The sequence below is a fragment of the Thalassophryne amazonica genome, chromosome 13, assembly GCF_902500255.1.
Source record: "Thalassophryne amazonica chromosome 13, fThaAma1.1, whole genome shotgun sequence".
NCBI lineage: Eukaryota > Metazoa > Chordata > Actinopteri > Batrachoidiformes > Batrachoididae > Thalassophryne > Thalassophryne amazonica.
In genome coordinates, this window is record NC_047115.1 from 26,838,839 (window position 1) to 26,857,549 (window position 18,711).

General features: G+C 41.4%; 1 protein-coding gene across 42 annotated transcripts in view; it reads right to left on the reverse strand.

Moving 5' to 3' along the window:
- ank3a (ankyrin 3a) overlaps positions 1-18,711 on the reverse strand; it is a 302,777-nt gene that overhangs the window by 26,360 nt on the left and 257,706 nt on the right. For 15 of the 42 annotated variants that reach the window (XM_034185576.1, XM_034185580.1, XM_034185574.1 and 12 more), the window contains 6 exons: positions 17,823-18,051; positions 14,399-14,524; positions 13,395-13,517; positions 12,832-12,858; positions 9,629-9,710; positions 1,138-8,382 (listed from right to left, as the gene is read on the reverse strand). In XM_034185576.1, coding sequence (XP_034041467.1) covers positions 1,138-8,382; positions 9,629-9,710; positions 12,832-12,858; positions 13,395-13,517; positions 14,399-14,524; positions 17,823-18,051 — 7,832 coding nt within the window. Of the gene's footprint in view, positions 1-1,137; positions 8,383-9,628; positions 9,711-12,831; positions 12,859-13,394; positions 13,518-14,398; positions 14,530-17,822; positions 18,052-18,711 lie in introns of those variants that run through there. The other 27 variants (XM_034185605.1, XM_034185606.1, XM_034185591.1 and 24 more) reach the window with 5 other exon arrangements.

Genomic DNA, 18,711 nt, shown 5'->3' on the forward strand with positions numbered 1-18,711 from the left:
ACAAGCGTTCACGAAACTGCCACAGCAGGATCGTTCACGCCTGCCCATGTGTCCCTCCCGACGTTGGCTCGATGTTTTCATGCGGGCTGTTTCGCCGTGATTCGCCCTGATTCCTACTTATTCGTGCTATGTGTGAAGGGACCCTAAATGGGGTATTCCTCGATTGCCAGGTCTGCACACTATAAGCAATCCAGTTGCCAGGTCTCCACTTTACAAGCCAGCCTGTTAGGAAGCAAGCCAGATTAAGCAGTTTCATCCCATTTTTGCACTTTTGGGAAGTTGGCGATCGTATTACAATGGCACCCTGTGGAATAGGGATGTAAGAAATGGTATGATGGTTTTTCTATCAACAGCATGTGAATGCAGCATTATTTGTGGTGTTATTTGGAGGACTTTGGCAGGATTACATAAAGGTAAATTATTTTGTATTAAAGGAACTGAATTTTCATCAATATGATGCAGCAAGTTGCTTGAGTATGTTTAATATGGAGAGCACGCCACACCACCAACTGGCACAACCCCGGCTATGCCCCACATACACATCTGACAGAGTATGTGGTGCTCTGTGACTGTTTGTGGGTGATGTATCCTCTAGGCAGGCAGTAACTGTTATGAGAACCACACAAAACAAAGCACAACAGACTACAATTCTGCAGTTCTAGGGTGGATAGATCTATGTTAGAATGTAGAATGTCAACATGCGAAGATGCTTTTATGTGTACATGGCTGACAGTTATGTTATGGTAAAACTAATGGCAAAACTAGAACATACTACTTCAGTAAGTCAGTAGCCACCCCATACAGAAAAAAGACAGATCAGAGACTGGTCAAATAGGGATTGGTTGTGCCAGTTTACCAGTTACTACTGGGCATGCTGATTTTACTATGCTACGATTCAAAAAGGGTTGAGAGAGGGGAAGAGAAGGAAGGGAATCTTGCAACAAGGACAATACAGTACACAGTACATCAATGGCAAAAAGAAATTTAAATGACAGGTACTGTTCTGAAGAGAATATGTAAACACGCCACAGGCATTCCAGTCAATCCATTAAATGATCACAACAATGTCATGCAACTAAAAGTGAAATATTGAAATACATAGACGTATTTTAAACATAGTGTGAAAATTTTACAAACTAGGCTTGATCTCTGCGATGGGAGGTGTTCGAGACCCTGCGAGTCCCTGACTGCCCTCCTTCCCACCAGTCCGCCTACTCCTTCTGCTCCTCTCACTGCCGGAGGCCCTGTCCGTTGTCGCCACCTTTGCTCTTACGGACGCGGCCCCGGCCTCAGCCCTCAAACCTCTACCGGACCTGGATGAGCGGGAAGGCTGGGAGGGCTGGGAAGGCTGGGAGGCGTCCGACAGAGAGGTGCTCCGGGAGGTGCTGTCTTCCTCCGACTGTTCTGTCTGCGTCTTTTTCTCCTCGTCTGACAGCCGGTCCACCAACTTTTGCGTCTCCCCGCTAATTCCTTTAAAGTATTCGATGGTGCGCTTACAAACCTCACTAGGATTCTCCTGTTTGTCCTTTCTACATACTGCCTCACATGTGGCAATGCCAACCTGAGGCCTGTCCTTCAGCGGCAGCCTTGAGGGCAACTGTATGGCTGTTCTTTCTGTGTCCAATGCCCTCTGAGGTTGGGAGGGGACCCTAACTGAAACAGGTAAGCTAGCCGTGGCAGCAGAGCAGCTCTTTTTAACATCCTTGATTGGTATTCTAGACCTGGGCTCTACTTTGGCTATGGCTGGCTCTCCTCTTTTTCTGACCTCAACTGTCACTGTTTCTTTGGGCTTCTGTTTGCCTATGGCTGTTCCCTGTGTGTGAAATGTCCACCCTGATGCTTTTACAGGAAGCCTAGACTTTGGTTGCTTCATCTCACCTTCTTTAACTGTTTCATTTTTAGCCTCTTTCCCTTGAATGCTGCATGCGTCTGCTCTCCCTTCTACATTACTACAGCTAATTGTTTCTATCCTACTGGCTTTCTGAAGCGTGGGCTCAGAGGAGGACTGCAAATTAAACACCACGCTGCCACACTGAATGTAGTTAGCCTGAACACTGGAGGACTCTAGGTTATTGTTGTTGTTGCAGTTTTCAGATGGGTAACCTCTCTTCTCTAACTTGGGATCAGCGCATCTGCTGGACATGCTCTCTCTACCCTGACCCTCAATACTGATGTACTCTGGAACCATCTGACCCTCTGACAGCTCAGCTTTGCAGTCAGACAGATCACCTGAGTCTTTTTTCACTGTTAGTGAGGCAGCTATGCCCATTTTAATAGGAGTGCGTAATTTGGGATCAACCTTAGAGGCTGTGATTGTGAATGATGAGGCGGTCTCAGCTTTGGCTTCACAGGTGGGGGAATCAGGACCAGTGTAGCCACCGACATTGCCAGACTGTGCGGGACTGCATTTTGCTGCTGCTGGTGTTGCTGGTGTAGTGTTGCTGGCTGTGGCTGTTTCTATTACCTTCACCTTCCCACCTTCCCCTACTGTGGCCCTCTCCCCTGTTTTTGATTGAGAGGAAATTACCCCAAGGACCTTGCCCCCTCTCCCCCTTCCCCCTGTTTTAGGGTCAGAGGAATGCTCACCAATCTGGAAAAACTGTAGCCTCTCTTCAACAAAGTCCCGCTTGCTCATGTCAATAGCACCACTGCGGGTCATCTCAAACATCTTCCCTTCATGGAAAGGGAAAGGGTTGGGCTCACTAGTCGGTGTGCTTTCATCAGTTGGTGTTCGAGCGGGGGTTGTGTCAGGCGTTGTGGCCTGTGACTTGTCATCTACTGACAAGCCAAAGTGTTTGGAATCTTCCTCTTTTGTTTTAGACTCAAAAACACCCTCATTATCACTCCCTTTGGTTGACCATGGGTCAAAGTCCAGGCCTTTTGTGGCAACAGTTTTAAAGGTAGAGTTGAGCTCCTCCTCCAGTTGGTAGCCAAAATAGTTGTCTCCAAACACCTGTCTATCTGGATGTCTTCCTTCCAGTGTGTAATCCTTTTCATCTCCACTGTTTTTCCCTGTAGATGTGTTTTTTGTCTTTCCATTAGCTCCACCTTCCTCACACTTCTCTTCCTCTATCACTTCAAGTTTGGATTGACTAAAAGAACGGTCGGCTTGTTTTTCATCATTTGACAGACTAGATGTTTTGGGGTCTTCGCTTAGTCCATCATCCTCATCTTGAAGGTCATATCCATCTAAAGAGTCTATCTCAGTTGCATCTGTGTCATGGGAGAACTCAGCAGTAGTTGCAATAGAACAATCAGTGATTGACTGGTCATTGCCATTTTGTTCCATCTCCGCTTCCTCTCCCTTTGAAACACTACTGATCCCACACTCCTTATTTCCATTTTTCTCAGATCTTTTTTGCTTTGATCGTTTCTCACCCTCTTCTTTCATTTTGAAAGTGTACTTTTTGATAGGAATGGGATGGAAGACGGACTCATCATCACTAGAATCACTGTTATTATCTCCAGGAGGAATTGGGGATGGAGGCTGGACCCTGATGATTGGCTCAGCTAAGAGGTGCCTATCATGCTCCTCTTGGAGGTTCACCTCCATCATCTCTGTGTCTGCCTCAGATGAAGCACGTGACCCCCTTTTCTCGGCGTAAGGCTGCTCTGCCTTCAAAGGAGGAGGAGGAGGAAACTCGATATAAGCAACCCTTTTTTCCTTGGAATTTTGTCTTTCTGCATCTTGGTTTCGACAGGGATTCTCTGAAGAATCTGGCTTGACTTCTTCCCTTGGAGACACTTTACGCAGGCCTGCCTTTCCTTCTTCTTCAGACTCCTCTAGGATAGGGCTGGGCATGCCAGGTATGATGCCTATCACAGAATCTGGTGTTCTTGAGGTCAGACTCATTTCCTCTGAGCTGGGAGTCTCAGGAGTAACAGGACTCTTGCCAGAACTGTCCATGAACGTCACTTGTTCTAGAGTGTCATCTTCTGGACTTCCGTGAGGAGATGGCGACTGCTTTTGTTTCACCGTGTAAAATGCTCCTCTTGTTTCATGCACTGTCTTACTCTCACGGCTCACTATCTTTTTGTATGTTCCCAGCTGTTCAGAAGCTGTTTCTTTCTCAAACTGCTTTCCTACTTGAATACTAACATACACAGGTAAGGGTTTGATATCTTTGAAGCCCTCTGTGACAACCACCGGAGTTTCTTTATCCAAATAATCTACTTGATCATTTTCAACGCCGTTACACACTACATTGGACTGACTGTCATCTGGTGAATCTGTGGGTTTCCCTAACGCGGATCCACAATTCAACTTGCTGGCTTCAGAGCTACTGTGCAACCGATTTCTAACTAAAGTCGGTATATGAGACCCTGCTTTCTCGCACGGTTCAACTGAAGCATTTACTTTTAATGAAGTGTACTGGTGTTTCTCATTAGATGGTTTTCTTACAGGAATTTGTGATTCCAAGTTTTTTTTTAGACCGTCATTACTATTCTGACTTTCTCTGACAACAAATTCTGTGTATATTATTTTCTTAGTGGTTTCTTGTCTTTGAGAATCACTGCTCGTACCATCTTTCCTTGAATCAAGTTGCAAGGAATGGGATAGTTTGGTTGGCGGGGATTTATAGTTTCCATATCCTTGGCTCTCCCATGTTTTGAATAACTTTTTTTCTTCTTGTTCTTTTTCACTGGCATTGCGACTGGATGAAAATTTATTTGACTCACTATACAAGGGTTTCTTCTCACTTACTGCACTGTCTGTTTTGGGCATATCTGAACCAGCAAATACTTGATACACAGGCAGCTTACTCTCCTGGAGCTTCCTGATAGGAGCGTTTGAATTCTGGCCACACTGAGGACCTTTATCTTGTCTTTGAGCTTCTTGCTCAAACTTTAGCCTAGCAGCACTTACTTTGGAGGAGGATATTTGAAAAGGTTTTGGGCTTTCACCTGTGCCTCCTTGTGATTTAGTATCTCCTTGCTTTCTTGTGTCTAAATCACTGTATTGCAACAGGACTCTTCTCTCTGGACTGCTCGGTAAGCTGGCACATTTCCTATCACTAGATCCAAACCGATCTCTAAGCCTATCTCTGTTCCATTCCTCTCCGGCACCACCACTCCTATACGTGGACCTCTCTGGACTACTGTGTGTAGAACTGGGCCCTGATCTTGTTTCTCTGAAGTCTGGTCTGCAAGATTTCTTCTCTGGAGAAGACAACTCATCATTGAGTTGCTCGGTTTTATCACGAAAAAATTGTGATACCTCACTGAGTTTTTCGTGTGCTTCCTTCACAGTCTTGTCTACTCTGTCTTCATAGGTTATCTGTTCTCGGTCCTTATTCTGTGTGTCTTCTGCCACACGCATCCAAACAGACTGCTTCGGGCTACCAGGCTCAGATGAATACTGCAAAAGTGTTAGTTTATCAAAACTGTCGTCGACATTTGCCATTCTACCAGATTTGTCAAACACATTTCTTGAAGATCTAAAAATATATTCTGTTCTTGGTCCAGCTGGTCTTCCCTCACTTTTGCTACTTCTGTCTGGCGAGTGAAAATGAGACCTGTCTCTCAGGTATTCCTCTGTGTCAGAATGAGAACGGTCACATTTCTCAGAAAGCAACATTTTCTCAGCAAAGTTATAAGATTCTCCTCTAAGCTCTGATGATTCATCATCATTATATTCGACTGACTGCTGACTAAGTGCTTTTAGTGTTTTGTAAGAGTCATCGGTCATGAGCTGGGCCGAACTAGGCCGACTATCTTCTTCCTGTGAAATAGGTGTGTTCCCTCTGGAGGCCTCAAGGTAACTTGGAAGGTATTCCTCAGGTTCCTCTTCCTGTCTGCTTCCTGGGTAGTAATACATTTCCTTCTCTGCATGGTTTTTTGTTTCTCTGATAATGACTTCTGTTGGTTCACTTTTATTGCCTTTTTCAATATGAACCTCAATTATTCTTTCAACCTTAGGTTTGGAGTTGATGTCCTCAGTTAGTCTTGGTGATGTTTCCTCACTGCCAGGCTTGTGTTCAAACAGTCCAGCCAGCTCTCTAGAAGGGTCCTTGCCTGACTGAAAAGCTTTCATTATATCATGTACAGACATAGTTTCCTCACACCTCTCTGTTGCAGCTTCTTTGCCAGGGGGTTTGTGATACACCATCCTAGTGGTAGTGGTGATGTGAGTCTCTTCCTTTAGCCTCATCCCTTTTCCCACTGGATCATCCTCAGGGCTAACTTTAATTGGGTAGGATTTATTTTGATCTTGCATTAACACAGTTTGATTCCCTTTGGAATCACTATCAATGTATCTGACAGGTTGTGCATCCTCCAATACAGCTTGTTTGTTGTCCTCTGGGGACTCATAGCTCCTGATGACGTGCACAACTTCAGTTCTTGTCTCGGTGATTACTGGGGGAACTGGGATGTCCTGAAACAGGGCCTTGGGGCCCATGCCTTCTGCACTCTGAGGCGCAGATGGTGTCCTTTCACTCCTGGTCTCAAAGCCACTGTCTGAAAGGGGACTCTTATCCTGCTCATGTGAAATGTCATCAGGAGATTCTAGCACTGTATCTGCTCCAAAGAGGACGCCTGCTATTTTACTGATTTCTTTCTCCGAACCAGATGAGCGCATGTTTGTTGGCGGCATTTTAAGCTTATGCTCCTGAACTGCTATGGCAGGTTTGAGGACACGTTTTTGTTTCTCCTTGCCATCTCCTTCTCGCTTGCCCTCATCTGTTTTATGTTTTGTGTCATGCATTTTAGAGAAAGAGTTGCTGCTAACATCACTGGCCAGGTAGTCAACTACACTGGAAAGATTGAAATCCCTGTCTGGTATTTTCTTTGATTTGGCTTGAGGAACCACAGTTTCATATCTAGGTGGATAGCTCCAGTTGCTTGGTGGTTGCTCGATGGGTACTTTAGAAAAGTGTATGTCATCCAGAGAACCCTTTGCAAAAGAAACCCTACCATCTTTCACAGCATCTTTGGTCAGTATTTCACTCACTTTTACCAAATCTTGTTTAACTTTTTCCACAATCCGATATGGCTCCTCATCCTCTATCTTAATCTCTTTGGGAGAATTTGACTGAAATCCTTTATTGGCTGTGGAATTTGGGTCTGTCTGCAAAATGGTGGACATCCGTATCAAGTCCTCTTTCATTTCAGCTACATCCCTCAGAATCTCCTGGCTGGATGATAATGTTGATGTGGATGTTGATTTCATGGCAGCAGAGAAAAGAGGAGATTTGACAGGGGAAAGAGTTCTGGCAAAGGGAGACTGCGCCTGAGCATTCAACTCAGCAGGCAATGTCTTCTGAGGAGAAAGAAGAGCAGCAGCTGACACTGACACCTCAGGTAGTTTCTTAAACTGTGGTTCTGTCAGCACATTAATAACAGAGTACACTGGAACAGTCATTGTGCTGGATGTCACAGCAGTGGTGACATTAGGAGGGGATCTTACTGAGGGATACAGGGAGCCAGAAGCTGATGATCTAATGGACTGATATGAGGAAGAAGCAGAGGAGGACAAAGACTTCAAGGTTCCATAGCCTGCAGAACAAGAATTAAATGTTTTTTCAACTTCATCAAACACTGCATTGACACTTGTTGTTGCAGCATTGGTGGTTGCTTGTATTCTCTCTTGCAGACTATTTGTGAGCGGAGATGTTGGGGATGAAGAGCGGTACTGTGGAGGGGGTGCACTTCCATTTATTAGAGTCGCAGCACCAGAGGAGGCCTTAGATTTAAATGGGGAGAGAAGAGAGAACAGGTTCCTTGCAGGGCCTGAGGCATCTGCAAAGGAACGGACACAAGAAAGCCCTGGAACTGTTTTTATGGGGGAGGAGGAGGATGGTGTGCCACTTGAGCTCCCCATAACAGTTTTGTATGACAGAGGTGAACCGAACATACTCAAAGATGATTTGGGAGAGGCTGGTGGGGTGATAGGTACGGATGCTCTTTCAAGAAGAGCACTTCCTCCTCCATGGGTAGTTACAGGGGAGGTCCTAGCAGACAACGCTGTCAGTCCTTTCATAGACATAGGGTCTGGGGAACTTTTTGCTGCAGAGCCCAGGGGACTGGGGGCCACTTGGACTTGGTATTGGCATTGCTGAACTACAGTTTTTATAGGAGATGAGATTGTTCTGTAAGATCGTATGGGTGAAGCCATGTCGCTAACTGATTTGACAGAAGAGGCAGGGGATCCAGGGGCGTTGGTCTTGACGGGGGAGGCAGAGTTGATGGACCAGACAGATTTTAATGGAGAGGCAGAAGGCGTGTTGGATGACGAACTGGAGAGGGAGCCAAACCCAGACTTGGCTTGGCCAGGGACGGTGACAGGAACAGGCGACCACGCCTGATAAGATCTCGTTGAAAAGCCAGGTTTGTGAGGGTAACCAGAAGGCTGTGTTCTCGGTGAGCTTCGATCAGTTGTTTCTTCAACAACAAAGTTAAACCAAAAGTAATAAGAAAGCAAACATAAAAAAACAACATAAAATAATTTGAAATAAAAGATAAAAATCAGAAAGAGAAATTTGAGTGAGTCAAAAACAGAAATAATCACAGCAGAAAGACAATTTTACTGAAATGTGAGAAAGGCCACCTATCTAAAGACCCATGATGTCATGCCACATGATGGTCTAGAGTCAGTGACTAATTACAAAAATACTGAACAGCTGACAGGAAGCAATGATGCAAATGTGAGAACAAAAAATCTTGGCATATGGCAGAGGTGAAAAAAAAAACACAACAAAAAGCAAAACATAAAAAAACCAAAGAAGAAGAAAACCCATTGACTTTTGATGTGCTTTATTCTATTTGCCACTTTGCATCAGTGCCTTTTACTCTACATATGACATAGTTGACTTATTTTTTTCACTTAACTAATGTTAAATGCTAAAAATAATCCCACAAGTGTAATACAATAAAAATTCCATCAATTTATTTGTTTAATCACAGCGTGAAATCAAACAAGAGGTTGCACTTTACAAAATAAGACAAAGTAAATCTGCCTTTTGAGCCAGTCCAATAAACCCTACAACTGCAGTTGTGCTTCAAAAGGCTATTTTAATTAGCATTAAAGTCATACTAACAAACATTTCACACAAAATAAATTATGTGCTTGCAAAATTTTAGGTCCTCTCAATTTATATAATAGATGCACTGTAACATATTCCAATGGCATAATGTAAATTTGTATTAAAATGCTTGCTGTAAGAGTTTTGCATGCAGGTGACGACAAAATAATGTTAAGTGCAACCCAATACCACATTGATATACACAGCTACACACAATCATAAAGCCAATAAGAATGAAATGGCCACAAAAGGAATGAGAACAACCCAAAAGAACATTTTATTCAGCATGAATTAAGACATCTGTGCCCAAATAAATTAACCAACAGACACTCTGATCTCAGCATTTCCACATATCAAAAATAAGACAGATGAAACAAGAAGACTTTTAGTCAAAATGGGGTGGAAAAACACAACATGACACAGAGTAAACCATGCCGATGAATGACTGACAATCACACAGTATCTTTCAGGTGAAGAAAATAAATGACTAATGAACATGATTTGTCAGATAGAGCTGTTACTGTGCTTTGGGTGCATGTGATTAAAATAACATGAATATTTAAATAAGCTGAATGTTTCATGAAAGTTAAAAATGGGAGACTCACTCGCTGCTGGATCGGTCAAATAGCTGTAGCGCTTACGCAAAGCTAAGGAGGCAAAGGTATGACGTCGTTCTGGCTTTTCAGTCTGAAACAAACAAAAAATAAACAAAAGATGCTTTAACATAAAAAAAACAGATATATGTGTTTGGAATATATCAGAATTACGCCAATTAATTTACATATTTGTGAGCATGGGCACTGTCTTATTTTAGTGTCTTTAGTACATGCTGCTGTTAGTAGTGACAAGAAAGCAAATGAACCCCTCACTCGCTGGATTTTTTTTGTTTTTAATTCCAGTTAAAGTTAATAACTACAAACTGTACTGTATGTTCTTTGACATGGTGGTGTTGCACACACAGGAATTCGCTGCAACACAACAAATCATATCTAAGCTTGGGTCTCTCCTGTGCCTTCTGATGAACTGTAGTTGAAATTTCACATCTTCATTTTCCAGAAAATAAAACTATTTCTCTGTTCCATTCTACCATGGAGACGTGACGACTGGTGATGCAACAGATACAAGCTGCACTCTGCACAGCCTCTCCAATCACAGCCACAGAAACTATAAATCCTTCAGATTTGTAATGCATGTCTTGGTGGCTTCCCTCACTCCACTCCTTTTTGGAAACTCAGTGTTTGTGAACTGCCTATTTCAGACAGGTTTACCTTACAGTAAGATACTGTATTTTTTTTTAAGTGAAAATCCAAGACATACTCAGAAACTTGTGAATGTTCATTATACATCAACTGACTTGCCTAAAGAAAACTGGCTACAACCCTAATTTAGTTTTTAAAGTCAAGGGGGGCAAAACGTATGAATTCCATTATTTTGGTTTTAATATATATTTTTTTTATTTATATCATGTTGTAGAAATTTTCCACTTGAAGGCAAAGGGCTTAATTTTTAAAAAATTGATATAGAACAGCTGGAATGTGTTTAATAATTTGGCATAAAAGGCCAAGAGCTTCCAAAGTTATATTACTTGAGCAAGAGTTTAACCTGGAGTATTTTCATTTTCAAATTTGCTCCCACAAAATTAAAATCTGGATGAATAACTTCATCAATGAAACATTTTCACAGTTAAGTAAAATGAGATTGCAGCGTAACTGGTTCACACAACAGAATCACGGTTTATCAATAGTCAGTTACATTGACAAAAAAGCATTTAATAGGTGTTCTGACTTGCGTGTGGAGCTCAGTAGAACTGGAAATAAATGGAGCTGTAGTGCCAATTAGTGCCACAGACACACCAAAATAAATACAGATTTCCAATTTAATATATATTTGGCGCTTTTTTGTTGTTATTTTTCATTGGGTCATTACAAAATATTTGTGGCCTGGCATGGGTTCTTAGTCTGATTTCTCATGGTGTTGATGACTTTGATCAATCCATACAAAGGTACACTATCACACTGGTGATGACTATGATACCGACGTACTTTCCACCCCTATTATGATCACTAACCATCCATCCATTTTCTATACCCACATACCAATCAACTGTCACAGTTTTAGCTACAGAACCATAACCAGTAAGAAGTTGGATGTCTAGTAACTTCCTACTTTTAAATTCAGATAAGACTGAAGTTATGGTTCTTGGTCCAGCGAGGTATTGGCATCAATTTGATCAGCTAGCACTTAGCTTAGGTTCGTGTGTTATACATTATACGGATAAAGTGAGGAACCTTGGAGTAATTTTTTCATCCTATGTTGTCCTTTGATCTCCACATTAGAGACATTACGAGGACTGCTTTCTTCCATTTGCAAAGTATAGCAAAGATTCATCCCATCCTGTCTATGGCTGATGCTGAGACTTTGATTCATGCATTTGTCTCTTCTAGATTGGACTATTGTAATGCTCTATTTTCTGGCTTACCGCAGTCCAGGATTAGGGGTCTTCAACTGGTTCAAAATGCTGCTGCCAGACTTTTGACACAAAGCAGAAAGTTTGACCAAATTACGCGTTTTGGCGTCCCTGTACTGGCTTCCAGTTGCTGCAAGATCGGATTTTAAAGTACTGTTATTAGTTTATAAAATTGTTCATGGACTTGCACCTCCCTATCTGGCTGACCTGGTAAGCCCCTATGTACCAGCTCGGGCCCTGCGTTCTCAGGGTGCAGGACTTCTATGTGTTCCCAGGGTGAATAAAAAGTCTGCCGGTCACAGAGGTTTCTCCTACCGTGCCCCAGCTCTGTCGAACAATCTCCCGGCACACATTCGGCAGTCTGATACTGTGGAGACTTTTAAGTCACGTTTAAAGACTCATTTGTTTTCCCTGTTTTATCATTAGTGTTATGATGTGTTTTTATTCTTGTATTCTTTTATGGTCATCTTTTTATTGTGTTTAAAATTTTTAATTCAGTTTTTTTTGTTTTATGTTGTGTGAAGCGCCTTGAGATGACTTCATTGAGAATTGGCGCTATATAAATTTATACATTTGATTTTGATTTGATTTGATAACCACAACACAACAGTTGCAATGCTGGATACTGGTGGAATACTTAATTTTTTAAAAAATGGTTGGTACAGAATGTTAGAGATTTAAAAAAAGATCAAAGATTGTAAACTTGTACAGAATCATGTTCCATCTGGCAAGTAGATTAATATTTTATATGGCAGAAAATAAAAGCTGTCATTTAACTTCATACAGTGGAAGAACCTAAACAGTTTTTTCTCAGAATAAATAGTTATACAAGCTTTTTAGCATGTAGCTGAGAGTATTAGTATTATTAATTACAAAAAAGCCAAGAACAAGGGGAAAGAAGAAGAAATCCCAAAATAACACAAATAAAGGACAGTTGATAAATGATTAGGGTTATAATTTCATCAGCCTGCAAAACTGAGTAAATGAAATTTTGTGTGTAAGTAAATTGCATGGAGACATGGTGATTTCCTGTTGAATGTGCATGGAACGGTGAATAGAAATAAAAAAAAAAAAAAACAAGCAGAGAAGCAGCACTGAAGGACTTGCACAATCAACAGTTTCTGATTAAAGAAACCACCATTCCAACTCATGCATATGAGGTCACTTTTCAGAAATGATCTTTCTGTGTAAAAACATGCAAGCAAAAAGCATCTTTTACACTCAGATACTTGGGGGGTGGAGGGGTGGTATGAGAGAATGATGACAGAATCTGCATTAAAGCCAACAAAAATGACAAAACAAGAAGAAGCAGTTTTGTGTGATGATGAAGAATCTGTTTACCTCATCATCAGGATCAGACTCCATATCCTGTGGTATTCCAAGATGCATCGCAAGAGGGGAGAAAGATGGCACAATGGAGAGCAGGGGGAGTTATAATGAGCGGGGGAGATGAAAATAAAATTTAGGGGGCGAAAATGGCGCAGCAAAAACAACAGAAATCATCAGAAAAAATCTATGGAATTAATAAAAAACAAAACAAAAAAAAGCCCAGCAAAATAAAAAAGCAAAAGCAAAATAATTATAGTTTCTTGTGATCAATCAACACCACAACAAAAAAATTAGCAGTATTGCTTTTGCATATTTCTTTTGTTCCCACACTGAGCCAGGCAATAGAACAAAGCACGATATGCATGTATGTGTGGCTGCATGTGCATGATGACTGGCACAGGCTTACAAACTAATAAGACACAAGCAGCAGGCAGTCGTCTCTCAACCAAATGAACTTTCATGGATTTCCGTGGTGTTGGGTCAAAATTGCTTTCCGTGTATCATTTTAATTTACATGTCGATGAAATGGCATGACCGAAGACAATGTTATTATTCACACATGGTGGTGAGCCTACCTTTCTGTGGGTTGGCAGTGTGATATTCAAATTGCATATGGCAGTCTGTGGAAGACCTTTGGTGCTTTTTGGTTCTCTTAGGAAGGAGAGACGCCCACATGGTTCTTGGCTCATGTCTCTGATCTATGGGGGGCAACAAATATACAAAAAAACACCAACTTTGCAAAAATTACAGTCAAAACAAGGGCAATACAAACGCTGACCTGCATCTTCAAGCCAAACCTTGAACCTGTGCAAAGACTTAGCAAAGTGCAATCAATAGGAACAAGTCTCATCACGTTTCCATGAAGTCCTTGTGGCATTGTCAAGTACAATAGCTTTCAGAGACTCCGCACCCTGGTTGCACAAAATAAGTACTGAAAAGCGCCCAACATCGAACACATCAGAGATTTTTCTGACTTTGTGTACTACATTTCACTTTGATACAAAAAGACTTTGTCAAGCTATTCTGTACCCAATGGCTCAGAGACTTGGCCTCCTGGTGGACACAATTTAAATCAAAATACACCCAACAACAAATCTGTCTGAGGTCTTAGTGAAATGACCTTTTGTACCAGGTTTCACCTTGATACACAGACAGACAGACACACATAAAGTCAAACAATTTCTCGACTTGCTCTGCCTTTGATAATGCATGTAATAAAAAGCAGAATGTTTAATGCTGCCAATTTACCTCAAGAATGAGAAAACAGGAACACTCAACTTGACAACTGGAACTTGACATGCAGATTTAAATTCAATACATTTACTGTAATTTGTTAATAAACTGCATGTATGTCAGTGTGTTCGCTCATGGAATCACAATCTTTATTTGGTTCTGTGCTATTAAAGTATACTAAGAATTGTCCTTAACTGGATATGCAAGTGAATTACTGCAGAAGGGTCACTTTATTTCTAGAAGATAGATCATTTCTGATATAAATTGATTACTGATATACACATTAACTCTGCAGAGTATCACATAAACCGTTAATGTGGGTGCTCGGCTGGGTTAAATTACGTACCTTCACGTTGAACGGAAGTCTGTTTTCCTTGAAGGAGTAGAAGTTAAAAACCAACTGCTGCCCACTTTTGGTCAGAGGGGACAGGTTGCCATAGCAATCCACATGGATAGGCTTACCCTCTAGAACCTACAGGAAACAAAAAAAAAAAAAAGAAAACTGGAACTGAGGCTGATGAAGTCACAGCACTGAATTTTAATAACATACAGTAAATTACAACCCCAAATCAGAAAATGTTGGGGTGATATTGAAAATGGAAAACACACACAAAAAAGTCATTCTAACATTTACTTTGACTTCTGTTACATTGCAGACAGTATGAACCCAAAATATTTCATGACTCGTGTGGTCATCTTCATTAAATTTGTTAACATACACCTATTCATGAATTTCACGCCTGCAATACATCCCCCCAAACAAGTTGGGATACCAAAGGATTTGTCACTTTATAATATGGCCATTCCTTCACACTTAAAACATGTATTTGCATTCAGGATACCAAGTGATGAAGCATGTCAAGTGTTATTTTCTCCCATTCTTCATTCAAACATGTCTAAGGGCCCCTTCATACATAGTGCAAATTTGGTGGATTTGCGTACAACTCCAGGGCGACACACGGTGGTAGAGTCGTATGAGCGCACCACAAAACATTGCACCGATGGGCAGGCGTGCACGACCACGGTGCGCCGGTTCATGCACACGAAGGTGTCTGTAGAGCAGGAACAGCAGCTCACAGTGTGGCTGCTGCAGCTGCTCGCACTGTGGTCCATGGGACAAGCTGCGCCACATCGCGCTGCTGATGTGGAGGAAAATAAAATAAAACCAGCTGTATAATTAGTGAATATCACTGGGTTGATATGCAGAATACATAAAGGGGGACGCATTACAGAACCACGCGGTTAAATATCCCTGGGTAAAAAGAAAAAAAACACTCACAGGATTTGAACCCACCCAGTCTAGTTAACAGATGGACACTCTACCACTGTGCCACAATCACTGTCTTGTAACAGGAGTATGAAATGGCTAAAATTAACACACAGACAAACATATTTACTAAAAACAAAAACAAAAAAAGCTCTGTGATAACTGACCAAACAGCGTTTGCTACGATGTATTTCTGCTGATATGTGACTGAAAGTGGCGTATTTGTCGTAACTGTTGGCCTGTCATATGGTCCTGCAGGAGGATTTTTCTTAAAAAGAAGACCTGAAAGTTCACCTACAATTTGCCAGAAGGTACATCTGAGATGCAAGCCTAGATTTGATGTTTTAGTGAAAGAAGACCCTCCTCTATACCACTTCATCATGAAGCTTTATAACTGGAGATACAAAACACAGAATTTGCACAATTTCTTCAATCACAGCCACATAAGCCTTAAACTTTTTCTGGGTTGTCTGTGTGTCTTGGTGGCTTTCCTCACTGTTCTCCTTCTTGCACAGTCACTCAGAAAACTGTCTACTCCACACAGATTTACCATAGAGTGCCATAATGTTTGTATTTCTTCATAACTGATGTAAATAAAGTTCAAGACATATTCAGTGACTTGGAAATGTTCATGTATCCATCCCCTGACTTGTCTGAAGAAAACTGGCAATTAAACTGATTATTTACAGGTATTATACAAAAGGGGCCCATTACTTATGCAACCCATCATCTTGGTTTTTATATTTTTAATTAATTTATATCAAGATGTACAGATTTACTTTGAGTTTGAGTCTAAGGAAGATAATTTTAGAAATTTTTATGTTGAGAAGCCCGATTTACTTTTTGTATCTGAAATGCCATAAACAAATTAAAATGCGTGAAATACCAAGGAGCTGAATACTTTTGCAGACCACTGTATCTTGGGTTCATACTGTCTGCAATGAAATATAAGTCAAAGTAAATGTAAGGATCACTGTGGTTTGTTTTGTTTGTTTGCTTTGAATTTACATTTTCTATACCATCTCAACTTTTTCCTGATTTGGGGTTGTACAGTAGTGTTCAGAATAATAGTAGTGCTATGTGACTAAAAAGATAAATCCAGGTTTTGAGTATATTTCTTATTGTTACATGGGAAACAAGGTACCAGTAGATTCAGTAGATTCTCACAAATCCAACAAGACCAAGCATTCATAATATGCACACTCTTAAGGCTATGAAATTGGGCTGTTAGTAAAAAAAAAAGTAGAAAAGGGGGTGTTCACAATAATAGTAGCATCTGCTGTTGACGCTACAAACTCAAAACTATTATGTTCAAACTGCTTTTTTAGCAATCCTGTGAATCACTAAACTAGTATTTAGTTGTATAACCACAGTTTTTCATGATTTCTTCACATCTACGAGGCATTAATTTTGTTGGTTTGGAACCATGATTTTGCTTGGTTACTAGTGTGCTTGGGGTCATTGTCTTGTTGAAACACCCATTTCAAGGGCATGTCCTCTTCAGCATAAGGCAACATGACCTCTTCAAGTATTTTGACATATCCAAACTGATCCATGATACCTGGTATGCGATATATAGGCCCAACACCATAGTAGGAGAAACATGCCCATATCATGATGCTTGCACCACCATGCTTCACTGTCTTCACTGTGAACTGTGGCTTGAATTCAGAGTTTGGGGGTCGTCTCACAAATTGTCTGCGGCCCTTGGACCCAAAAAGAACCATTTTACTCTCATCAGTCCACAACATATTCCTCCATTTCTCTTTAGGCCAGCTGATGTGTTCTTTGGCAAATTGTAACCTCTTCTGCACATGTCTTTTATCTAACAGAGGTACTTTGCGGGGGATTCTTGCAAATAAATTAACTTCACACAGGAGACTTCTAACTGCCTTTGCCATTCTGGTTATTCTTCTATCCATTTTGATGGTTGTTTTCCGTTTTCTTTCACGTGTTTTTTTTTTGTCCATTTTACAGCATTGGAGATCATTGTAGATGAACAGCCTATAATTGTTTGCACCTGCCTATACGTTTCCCCTCTCCAATCAACTTTTTAATCAAACTACACTGTTCTTCTGAACAATGTCTTGAACGTCCCATTTTCCTCAGGCTTTCAAAGAGAAAAGCATGTTCAACAGGTGCTGGCTTCATCCTTACACAGGGGACACCCGATTCACACCTGTTTGTTCCACAAAATTGACAAACTCACTGACTGAATGCCACACTACTATTATTGTGAACACCCCCTTTTCTACTTTTTTTTTACTAATAGCCCAATTTCATAGCCTTAAGAGTGTGCATATCATGAATGCTTGGTCTTGTTGGATTTGTGAGAATCTACTGAATCTACTGGTACCTTGTTTCCCATGTAACAATAAGAAATATGCTCAAAACCTGGATTAATCTTTTTAGTCACATAGCACTACTATTATTCTGAACACTACTGTATTTCAATTGTTCATTTAATACAGTGATCCCCACCCACATGAAAAGATAGCCCCACCTCAATGTCTTTGCTACGAGCCATTTCCTCAAAGTTCTCCTGCTGCTCAAGGGTCTTGTCAACCTTGTCGTCCGTCATGCAGAAGCAGCGCAGCCGAGCCTCGACAATATCGTTCATCTTGGCAAACACCACAAACTTGGCCAGATACGGCACGCAGATCAGTTCCCGGTATAACTGAGACGCTAGACTTACCGTCTCAGGAATCTGGTGACAGTCTGCGAGCCAGAACCTGTGAATTAAAGAGGAGAGGATGGCAGATTGCAGATCAGTGTTTTCCAATCCTGGTTGTCCATACCCAATGCACAATCAGAGTAGATCAGCTCAGTCGGGTGTGTTCCATTGTGCAGTCAGCTGATGAGTCGCTGAAAACACCTGACTGAGCTGATCTTCTCTCATTAGTTCAGGGACTAATGGAAAATGTGCAGTACTTTGGGTCCCGAGGACCAGGAAACACTGTTGTAGCGACATTCACTTGTCTCGGTAGTGACATTCATGTCTCTGAGTCCTTGGCTTTGGAAATCAAGAAATGCCTGGGAAGAGCTTATGGAGTCAAGAGGTCACTGGACAAAGGTGTTTGGCAATGCCAATATCTCTTGCAGAAGAATGAAAGTTCTAGTCTTTAGGGTCGTGGTGCTTCTTCCTGTCTTGCTGTATGGTTATGAATCCTGGGCACTAACCAGTGACCTAAGGCGATGACTGCCTGGGTGGTTGCTATCCAGGGACACTCCGTCAGGTAACCCACTCATATTGTCTCAATTTGTGGTGTTAAATTCCCTAAACATAGAGAGAGGCTGTGTTTCTGTGAGAAGCTTCCTGAAGTTTAGTCAAGGTAGCTGGACTTTTTGTTTATCTGTGAAACATTCTGTCACTCATCCAAGCGGCTTTGTCA